The 10,960-nt window shown below is 42.1% G+C and overlaps 1 protein-coding gene across 1 annotated transcript; it reads left to right on the top strand.

Annotated features, from left to right (window-relative positions):
* The first annotated feature begins 653 nt into the window (after positions 1-653).
* On the top strand, positions 654-10,621 carry LOC132954311 (serine/threonine-protein kinase SBK1-like). Its single transcript, XM_061026847.1, has 4 exons — positions 654-811; positions 5,896-6,165; positions 7,669-7,871; positions 8,992-10,621. Exons 2-4 carry the CDS (start codon positions 5,994-5,996, stop codon positions 9,811-9,813), a joined length of 1,197 nt encoding a protein of 398 aa, XP_060882830.1. The 5' UTR covers positions 654-811; positions 5,896-5,993; the 3' UTR covers positions 9,814-10,621.
* The last annotated feature ends 339 nt before the right edge of the window (positions 10,622-10,960 follow it).

Genomic DNA, 10,960 nt, shown 5'->3' with positions numbered 1-10,960 from the left:
ATAGAAATGTCTAAAGACAATAAAGAGTTTCTATTTAATTCTAAAAATTCAAACATAAGCAGAGTTTCAAAAAACATGAATTATGACATCTACACGTTTATTCCTCAAAACATTTTTTTTTAATGTTTAGACATACTTTTTTATTTCTAAAGCTAGTTTCTTCTATTCTGATTATTCAATTGTATTTGTTTATTTTTTTAAATTACTGTTGTTTTATTCAACATTGTAGAGCACTTTGCAACACTGAAATTAATGTTTAAATTAGTGATCATTGTTTTGTTATTTGGGTTATTGAAAATATGGTGTGCTGATGTCATCTAGGCTAGTTAATGGCTCATTTGGTGTGTTTATATTGGAAATAATTGTTTCAGTATGAATAAAGGCAATCTCTATTTTCATTTGAACCCACATCAAACATTTCATTTACCCATATGTAAAAAAATAAATCTAAAGCTGTAGCAGTAGTCATAGCCAGCATAGCTTAAATGTACCAAACATGGTAAATTCCTAGGTTCCTTGGAGGCAGCGTCGTCGCAGAGGATCGTACCGCCGCTCCGCGCTCGGATTGGCTGGTATCTGCGGTGGGCGGGGCCTCTTGCTGTGTGTGCAGACAATAGAGCTGCTGATCAGCAGCGGAGCAGAGAGAGAGAGAGCGAGAGTGACAGACAGGAGGAGGAAGAGGAGAAGGAGGCTCTTCATCATCAGCGTGAAGAGCAAGAAAATAGAGAATTTAAAGACCGGAGACATTTCCTCTCGTGGTCCTAGAGGCACGTGCTGTCTGGATTGATTTACAGATTCTGCATTTTTAAAGGTAAGTCCTGATCAGGTGTTCAAATCAATTTTACTCATAATGAATGCTCGTTTGTGTCCTTTAATGTGTCTTGATTCTTTGCGCGATCTCATGTCTCTTAATTGTGTGTGTGTGTGTGTGTGTGTGTGTGTGTGTGTGTGTGTGTGTGTGTGTGTGTGTGTGTGTGTGTGCAGCTCAGTTACAAACCATCACAGGACTGATGGTGTGTTCTCTGTCACCTGTAAATATTCTCTGCTCATTTTTTTTTTTAAAAAGCTGTGTTTAAATCATATTAAACATTCTTGCACACTAAGTTCAAGATGCACCACAAGACACAAAGTGACTGAGCAGAACAAAAGAGCTGCTCTCTCCAGCTTCTCACCCGCACCTCTCTTCATCTTTTATTTTTCACGGTTCGATTATTGATCACAACAATTTTAAGGATTCTACCCACGCACACACACACACACTCCAGCTGTACCTGGATGCACATTTGCAGCACGCTGTGAGGATGATGATGATGATAAAGCTTTGTGTCTGCAGAGCTGCTTCATGTCTTTGTGCAGCTGAACAGACTGTGCACACTGTAAACACTGGCTGAACCTGACAGCAGATGGTGAGGAAGCTTAATGGTGTGATTATTAATATTAATATAGCCTGAATGTCAATTTTAATTAATGTGTTTGCAGTTTGAGATTTCTCGTTCTTTGTAGAAATAAAAAAAAATCATACTTTTCTACTTTCTCATTGTGCTGCAGAGATGATGCCTTCAGGGCCCTCTGAGAATGGGTAGTCAACTTATCTATGAGCTGATGGACAAATGTTTGATAATAATTACCCATAGCCTGCTAGGCGTTTTCAAATGTGTTAAAAAAAATGTCATCCTACACCTCATTTTTTTTGTTTTTTTTCTGCAGAAGTGAGATCATTTCCAAAATTTTGAAAATGTAATGTCTGCAGGATTAAGTTAAACGATTATGAATCTCTGTAGTTGTGGTTAGCATGATATCTTGAGTCTATGAGCTGGCTAAGGTCGATGTTTTCAAACAGCTAATGAGGTAATGTAATCCATCAACTGCTGAAAATCACTAATATATCCTCAGTGTGGTAATATCATAGATGTATCTATATTGTCCTGCTGAATAAACCCCCACACATTTGTCCTTTTGATTTAGGCTTCTTTGCCAATCAAAGATCTTGAGAAGCGTAGATACCAGTTCACCTTTGTCCTGAACCAAATGTTTTATCCTCCTCTCTGTTTGAATTGATTCTACCTGAACATGAAGCATTTATTAAGAAATTGCCAATTGTTTGCCTGTGTGTGTGTTGAAAATGTCGAGTTGTGTTTACTTCCATTATCTGACATTTTAGAGAACACGCTTAGAACGCACGCTTAAGCTCAATAGTAGTGTTTTTCTTGGACACTGAGAGGTCAGTCTGGGTTTGTTGCACGTGTTCACAGCTCACACGGTCAACACTGAAATAAAATCAGAAGAACGAACGAGAGGAAAGCAGGCGGCGGGGATGTTAGCCTTGAGTTCACAGCAGAAGAAGAGACGTGTTCGCATTAACCGAGTGCACACTGAGCATCCGACACACGGACTCAGAGTGTCACAGAGCTTCACTGCACCACAGACACACGGATACACACAACACACATTTGTGGGGCAGAAATAGTCTCTGTGGTTGTGTTTTTCTCTGCGGGCAGATTCAGAGAGTTTTAAACACGTTAGACTTATTGCTCACGCAGGATAAGACATGGGAGTGAGCCTGAAACAACCTCAATACATTTATGTGGATTTAACTTTGTGAACATAGATCGTAGGCGTGTATATCAAAATGGACGGAGCAACAGCTGCCTGAAAGTGAAGCCAGAATATTTTAAGCTCCCCCTGCTGACCTGCTGCAGGATAGGTCGTGAACCTTGCCTCCTCCATGTCAACAGATGGAACATGAGGTGAACTAGTTAAAAGAGTCTGTCCCGATGTCGATTTGTGTCCCAAGTATTAAATCTTCTGTGTAGTTTCCTTTTATTGAGTTATTCAATGGAAAATGGGGCAAATGTAACGTCATGATCGACATTTCTCTCTTGACGAATTTGGCTCTTTGCAGCGTATTTAAGCGGATTTGCGGTGTAGAGGAGGAAAGGCGAGAGAAAACGTATCGTAATATAACAATACAGTGTAACAATCTGTGCAGGTCTAGGCTCCAAATGGCGCCGCCAGCGCAATATGTCCTGGGGGCATTTTGGCTTCACGTTTGTACAACGGAAGAAGACGGAGACATACTGTTCACATTAATATGATATATACATGTAAAACCTAAAATCATTTCTGTTAATCACGGATATTTATAGACCTTTAAAGAAACCGGTTTAAGCTTCTAACTTTACTATTTTGATTTTAATTAGATTTTTAAAAATCCTGGAATTTCAGAGGCTGAAATTCAAGAATGTTTGTTTTTTTTCCCCCGCGAGAAATTGATTAATTTGATTTAATATTTGTGATATTTTTCATTTGCGTGACTAACTTTTTGAGCTGTAGAGAATCCTTCCCTCTCCGGTTGTTTATGAGGCATTTACAGAATTCAGGCTCCACGGGACCAGCAGGTGAACAGGGCAGGTAATAAAACAACCTACTAACGGTTCATTTCCAAAATAATTTATAGCTTCTGCCCTGCTTTAAAAACAGAATGTACCTCCAACTGTATAGGCAGCCAGATAAGTCTCCACATAGCATCATCTGTTCATTAAGTATTTTTTCAGTTAGCTGATGTATTGATTTCACATTACGGTGATTAATTAGGTGCTGATGTTTTACAGGTCGATGTTGGCCTCAGCGCTAATGAGGTGCAGTTTTTCCTACAGAGAAATCATTACTCTGCATGTTAGTCTTAGGTTTGTCAGGTTTATGTGACATGTAGGAATGTAATGGTTCAGGGCTCAGGTGATCGCGGCTTAAATCTTCATCCTAAGTGTATGATACGTTTTTATTTAATGAGCAGGAAATCGTCTGTGGATCAGAATCATAACTGTGCAGAGAAACAGCAGTCGGCCAAGACCATGATGAGAAGATAAAAGTGTTGAAACCTGTCCTACACTACCTGTATGTTGGTGCAGAGACTGTAGAACAGGAGATGGGATCTCTTTGGGGTTTGTTTTTCCAGTTAAACTCTGTCAGCATCACTCTGTTCGAGCTGTAATTGATTTCCTGGCTTTCTAAGGAATACCCGAGAGATTTGCTTTGCAGTAGTTGAAGACTATGTGAAATAAAAGTTTGCTCAAGCTTCACTGTGCAGAGAAAAGAAGAAGATGTTCTGACCTTAAGATATAGTCTGTTTCTGTGGGTTTAAAATAAGACCAGATTAGTCCAATAGACTTTTCATGATTGGTGATAATTTCTTTATTCATAGATACTGAAAGGCGGGTGAAAGTTTTTCATAATTCATCCGTTTTGACTTTATTAAGAGTTTTTCATACGTTGCATATTTAGTTGTATGGTTGACTTGACTGACAGGTGGTTTAAGACCCACCTCAACTCCACCTCTTTGCCTGTTTTTAAATTGATCAAAAGTAGTGTTGAGATAGCATTTCCAATATGGTGACTGTCGAGGTTAGGCTTCAAAATGCCTCTTTAGGAACCAATGAGTGATGGCACTGAGACAGCGTCCATGTTTTATACAGTCCATAATTAATTCTTCAAAAAAAATAGCTTACATATAGTCTCCTGATAAGTACAGCTGTAGTGTTATGTGACTGAGTTGAGACCGCAAGAACAAGCAGCGTTTAGAATCAACACCTTTTATAGAGATGTGAGTCATCAGCATAGCTGTGAAGTCAATAGATGATCCTTAGGTCTAAAATATAAGGACTGAAAAGAAGTAGAAAAAAACAGAAGAAGGCCTAAAAGCAAAAAGACCATCCAGAAACTAAAAATATTCCAAACAAGAGGGAATTGTAAAAAATATTTGACTCTGCATGTCTTTGTTGGGGCTTTAAAAATGGATGAAACCTGCCGGGGTCGTAACCTGTTGGCTGTTTCTGCAGTAAACAGAACCAGTGATATGTCATTAACTTTCAAATGAAGTTGTCGGTGTGTCCTTATTAAATCCAATATTTAGAAGTGTCTGAGGTCTGATGGCATTAAAGTTATGAGGATATAATGAAAAACAATAAGAGACAGTTTTACAGTCGCTGCTTTTCTTACCACATAAACAGACTGAATTATCTGTGTTTGCTTTTATTGTTTTCACACGCTGAACCTCGAGTTATGTGAAACACACACACACACAGAGCAGCAGCAGCACAGATGGACATCCTGTCTCGTTCAACACTTTCTCAGCCCCGTTAATGAGGGATGTTGGAATTCTGCCGCACCATCAGAGCTGTGAAGTTTCCCCATCATTCAAGAGATCGCCAAGGCCAAGACAAGGAGACGTGTGAGTGTAGATCAGCTGATGAGGACGAGAAGGAGGACAAGGGGGAAGCGGGAGGAAGGTGAGACAGATCTGCTGGAGATGTTCAGTCAGCAGGAAACACCTCAGATGAGATTTAGACATTTGTTAACGTGGGGATCATTAAAAAGCTTCACAGGATATGTCCTGTAAATGTCTCAATTCTCTCGGACCTAATTTGACTTTGATTAATTGCCTTCGCCTGCTTTGTCCTTGCAGTTCTCTGGTTTTAAATTAGGAACATCTCTGGACACATGTCGTCATCTTTCATTTTCACATATTCACAGCTCCTGTTGACGGACTTTGTTTCATTTTTGTTTCATTCACACGAGTGCAATCTTTGTGCCAGAATGAAGCTGCTTCATTCTCTCTTTTCTGCTCACCAGAATGTTCTTCACCACTTGGTGGTTGAGACTGTGAAAATGTCACATGGCATTGTTATAAAGGCAAACACTGTTATAGTGTTGGACTCTTCGTCTGCCATCTTGGATTTCTGCTACCTCTTTATTATGTCTCGTCTACTGAGACTCCGCCCCCTTTCCTGTACGACAGGAAAACTTCATGCTGTGAGGGGAATAAGCAACTGAGGAGGATTAGGAGTGAAAAGAGTTATACTGAATTAACCTTTTCTTGTTTCTCCTTCTTTTCCACAGGAATCTCCACCTCAGACCAGCCCTCCTCCCCCCCCATCCCCCCTCTCAGCTCTTCAACCTCATCCTGTCTGCTTTGTCTCCAGTCTCTCCCCTCGACAATGACATCCTCGCCGCATGGCTCTCGTGCCTCCATGGACATCCTGGAGGAGCTGCAGCTCATCGCTGCTCAGAACCTGGAGAAGTTGGACATCAACAAATACTACGAGGTGGTGTGTGAGCTGGGCAAGGGCACCTACGGGAAAGTGGACCTGGTCATACACAAGATCCGAGGTAACTACTGCAAGTTTAAAGATGATACTGAAGGTTTATTTTTAGAGGGCTCGGGGGATTTCTTCATCTGTGGACGTTTTTTAATTTAAAGCAGAACAACCTTAGACATCTTCAAACCCTGCGATGAGGTTTGACACATTTAAACACTCTAAACCTGATGAACTTTTAACATCTGCAGAGCTGAAGCCTTTGGCTGTCACACTAAAGTCCAACCCTGAACATATTAATCATCAGTCATGGTCAAGGCACCTCCGACTGAAAAGATGCAGTAATAACTTTCAAACACATTAAATAATCTGCTCCAACTTCCCCATGTTTTTTTAACAACCTCAAATAAGTTTCAGAGCTCCCCAAAATATATCTGTGAAGTGTCTTGCCAAAAATCCACTCTGATCCTGTATTTGATCATGCCTATAAACCCCTCTATTTCAGCCCTGCTCAGAACAGGCTGTTTCTGTGTCTGTAGCTTTAAATATGTAAATGAGCTGTGTCTGACCACGCCCCCTCTCTGGAAGGGGGTGTGACTCGGCCTTTCTCGCTCCATGTCCTATTGTTTACAGTGAGAAGGCAGACTCAGGGGGCAGAACAAACACCTAGCTGTGGGAGTGTCACCCACCTGGGGGAGGGGGGCCCTTTGTGATGTCATGAAGGGAAAATCTCCAAACAGTCTGTTTGAGCATACAAGTTGAGCAGGCAGAGGATGGACTTCATTTGGGAGTTTTCCAGACAGGCTAGGGACACATATTAGGGTTATTGAAACATGGAAAAGTGTTTTTTGCTTAATATGTTACCTTTAAAGTTCTCCTGTGATAATTGTCTGCACATTTAAGTTTCCATAACAACAGAAAAAACAAATATTTTTGCTGAGACAGTCCTGTCATCGTATGGGAAGCTCCTCTTGTATCATCACGTTAAGAACAAGCACTCGCTCCCCTCTTGACCTTTTGCTAAAGTGTTAGAACAAACGGAGCACTTTTCAGAGCTGACCTGGTGCTATTGGAGAAGAGTCTCCTCTTTGCTGACTGTAAGTGCACACAGAGGCGGACATGGCAGATATCCAGGTTACTGCACAGTCTCTAATATTTCAGATTAACCCTTTAATGTGTCACAGGGCTCCTCCAGCTCCCACACCAGACGGCTTTACTTTATTATGTTATGAATACTTTTTGTATTTGATATCAAGTGAACTCATCTTTTGTTTTTGTAAACTTGTTCTGGCTCTCTGTTTGGACTAAGCATGACAGTAACTCCATTTAAAGCAACATTCTGGTTGCTGTGGCAACAGAGGCAGTCTGGAAACCTCAGCACCATTTAAGTCTGTGACATTGGAGATTTTAGTTTTCCATTACATTTGTTTAATGATTTTTAATTAAGTGTTCTGAACATAATTATGCGTCTGGGAAATAAATCCTAAAACGCTTTAATGTGCTGAAGGAGGAATAGGAGGAGAGAAATGAAAAATGAGTAATGTAATCTTCTCTCCTTTTTTTTTTCTTTCTTTAGGCACTAAAATGGCGCTGAAGTTTCTGAGGAAGAAGACGACGAAACTGAAGAGCTTCTTGAGGGAGTACAGCGTGTCGCTCTACCTGTCGCCCTGCCCCTTCATCATCAACATGTTCGGCATCGCCTTCGAAACGGATGAGTACTACATCTTTGCTCAGGAGTACGCCCTCGCTGGAGATCTGTTCGACATCATCCCGCCTCAGGTGACCCATCCAGGTTTTTTGTGGGGACATTTTTAAAAAGTCCTTCACAACCCCTGTAGTCTCATTAGACCCCATGTTGGACTCACAATGAGTGGTCTACAAATCTATTCATTTATGTCATAGAGGGGCGCTGGTGATGCAGTGGTTAGTGCGCTCGCCCCATGTATGGAGGCTGTAGTCTTCCAAGCGGGCGGCCCAGGTTCGAATCCCTCCTGTGGCTCCTTTCCCGCATGTCATTCCCCGCTCTCTCTCTCTGATTTCCAACTCCATCCACTGTCCTATCTCTCCATTAAAGGCACAAAATGCCCAAAAATAAATCTTTAAAGGCTTTATATGCGATTCGTTTGATCCAGCAGATGTCGCCCTTGAGCACCAGCATGAAACCAAAACAACTCGCGGTGCATTGTTGTGTTAGCATGCTAATGCTAGCGATCTTTATTATGCTCGTATCTTCACACTGCATGTAAATTTACCTGAAATGAGCGTGATCTAGAAACACAGTTAAGCAGTGAGTACAGTATGTTATTCTTCTTTTCTCTAGTTTAATTAAACAACTTTTATACTCGAGGGGAGGAGTCAGCCGCTGTCCAGGCGATGTAAACAAACTGAAGATAGGACTCTGAAAACTCTGAAAACATCACAGACAGTGGGACTCGGGTGTTACACCCATTGTAGACAGTCATGACTCACAGAGTTATTTTCAGAGGATATACTTGATTTATATTATATTTAAGTGTGAAAAATCGCATTTAAAGACTTTAAACAAAAAATGTATGTCATAGAGAAAAGTGTCAGAAACTTTCAAGCCTGTGCTAACCACAAACTTTTTCTTTTCTTTTTTTCTTTTTTTTGGGCTTTTTGTGCCTTTAATGGATAGATAGGACAGTCGATAGAGTCGGAAATCAGGGAGAGAGAGAGTGGGGTATGACATGCGGGAAAGGAGCCACAGGTGGGATTTGAACCTGGGCTGCCCGCTTGGAAGACTACAACCTCCATACATGGGGCGCACGCACTAACCACTGCGCCACTAGCATCCCACCACAACCTTTTTTTTAACATGAATGGTTAAGCTAAGACCTGTCATGGTTTGATTCCCGTTCTTCTTCTTCCCTGTGTTCAGGTCGGACTCCAGGAGACGGTGGCAAAGCGGTGCGTCCACCAGGTGGCGATCGCCCTCGACTACCTGCACTGTAAGAAGCTGGTCCACCGAGACATCAAACCCGAGAACGTCCTCATATTCGACAAAGAGTGCAGGAAGGTCAAGCTGTCCGACTTCGGCATGACGCGGCGCGCCGGCTCTCCGGTGAAGCGCGTCAGCGGCACGATCCCCTACACGGCGCCGGAGCTGTGCGACACCTCGCAGCAGGACGGTTTCTACGTGGACTTCAGCACGGACGTGTGGGCGTTCGGCGTGCTGCTGTTCTGCATGCTGACGGGGAACTTCCCCTGGGAGAAGGCGATGCCCGGCGACGCCTTCTACGAGGAGTTTGTGCGCTGGCAGCGGCGGCGGACCGCCTCGGTGCCGTCGCAGTGGCGTCGCTTCACCGACGACGCTCTGCGGATGTTTCGCCGGCTCCTCTCAGTCGAGCAGGAGCGCCGCTGCTGCGTGAAAGATGTCTTCAACTTCTTTAACCACAACTGGATGCTGGACACGGAGAACAGGAACAGTGGCGGCGGCGGCGGCGGTTTGGCAAACAGCGTTCTTCCTCTGGACATCAGCTCGTCGTCTTCTGAGGAGGAGGGGTTAGTAGACCGTCTGATGCAGCAGAGTCTGTCCCCTTCATGTGTGGCATCAAAGACCAGCATCATGATGGACACCCACTATTCCTCCATGTCTGCCAACAGCTCGCAATCGTCCCCCGGCAGCTACGAGCGAGTCAACCGAGAAAACAACGAGCGAGGGCGCATCCTGGTGACCACGCCCATAGAGATCTGTGTGTAGAGGTGCTGATCGTACCTCAGAAAACATTAGCATGTACGCAATCCTCGGTGGGGTTACAGGAAGTCCGGTCAACACTGGAGGCTGAAAAAGAAAACGTCTCCATGAAAAAAAAAAGAGGAGACACATGACGGAGCGAAGCGGCGTTCAGCGTCCGCCGTGCGAGGTTGAAGCTTCACTTTGGATCGACTCATATCTGATGACGACGAGCTCTGAGGAGACGAGCGGAGAGACGAGCCCGAGAATCCCGTCTGTGGTTTAAAAAACGACTGTTCACAAGACCGTGTGCTTAAGTGCGTCAGTGATTCAGTTGTACTTTGGAAGAATCTTGAAGTCTGTTTTAAAAAATTAAAGTGTGAAAAAAAGCAAAAAAAAAATCCTCGTAATCAGAAGCAATATGTTGAAATGTTTTAAATTATTGAGTTGTGGCAAAAACGTCATCTGAGAAGAAGAAGAAGAAACGTTTTCAGTCAAATTGATTTCTGTGGCTGGTGGCTCTGTTGTTGTTGTTGTGTGTTATCATGAAATGTGTTCTGTTTGTAGGTTTCTGTCTGTTAAATGTGTTCTTCCTGTGTGTGTTTCTTTTGTTTGGTATTTTTTAAATTGGAATTAAATTATTTATTTATTCATTTCGATGTTATATTTATGATTTTTTTTTTTTTCACCTGAGGTCACCTGAGGTCAGAAATCAGTTTTTTTTATTTCTCTCAGTGAAGTTAAATTCTGTAGAAATGTAAATGTCTGTAGAATCAGGTGATTTTTGGCGTTACTGACCGACATTTTAATTATTATTTTTATTTTTATTTTTATTTTTTATTTCGAACATGTTTTAAAAATAAAATAAAAATATACATTACAAACAAAGCAAACAGCAATCAAAGCGTACTTTCTGCTTTGATTGCTGTTTTACACATTCATCATCCACTTCTTGTGAATTTAATATAATAACAGACATATGTAGCCTCCCTTTTTCTCTCCTAAATGTGTTTTTTCCCTGTGATACCTGAAGCAGCTTTAAAGTAGCAGATGACATGAAGAGAGAGCGAGAGCTGCTGGAGGCACCTGACAGTCAGCACTGAGGGTTATTTTTAAATTATTTTCACCAGTCCTCTCGTTAAAGTGCAGTCAGACACATTTGACTTCAAGACTT

This window comes from Labrus mixtus, chromosome 20, assembly GCF_963584025.1.
Source record: "Labrus mixtus chromosome 20, fLabMix1.1, whole genome shotgun sequence".
In the NCBI taxonomy this organism is placed as follows: Eukaryota; Metazoa; Chordata; class Actinopteri; order Labriformes; family Labridae; genus Labrus; species Labrus mixtus.
The sequence above is the reverse complement of the archived record's forward strand: the minus strand, read 5'-3'. Positions and strand labels throughout refer to the sequence as shown.

What these genes read in the sequence shown, in the direction of transcription:
- LOC132954311 (XM_061026847.1), top strand. Translation starts at nt 5,994, where the DNA reads ATGACATCCTCGCCGCATGGCTCTCGTGCCTCCATGGACATCCTGGAG. An exon ending in GGTCATACACAAGATCCGAG is followed by an intron (nt 6,166 to 7,668) that starts GTAACTACTGCA and finishes TTCTTTCTTTAG; the next exon opens with GCACTAAAATGGCGCTGAAG. An exon ending in TCGACATCATCCCGCCTCAG is followed by an intron (nt 7,872 to 8,991) that starts GTGACCCATCCA and finishes CCCTGTGTTCAG; the next exon opens with GTCGGACTCCAGGAGACGGT.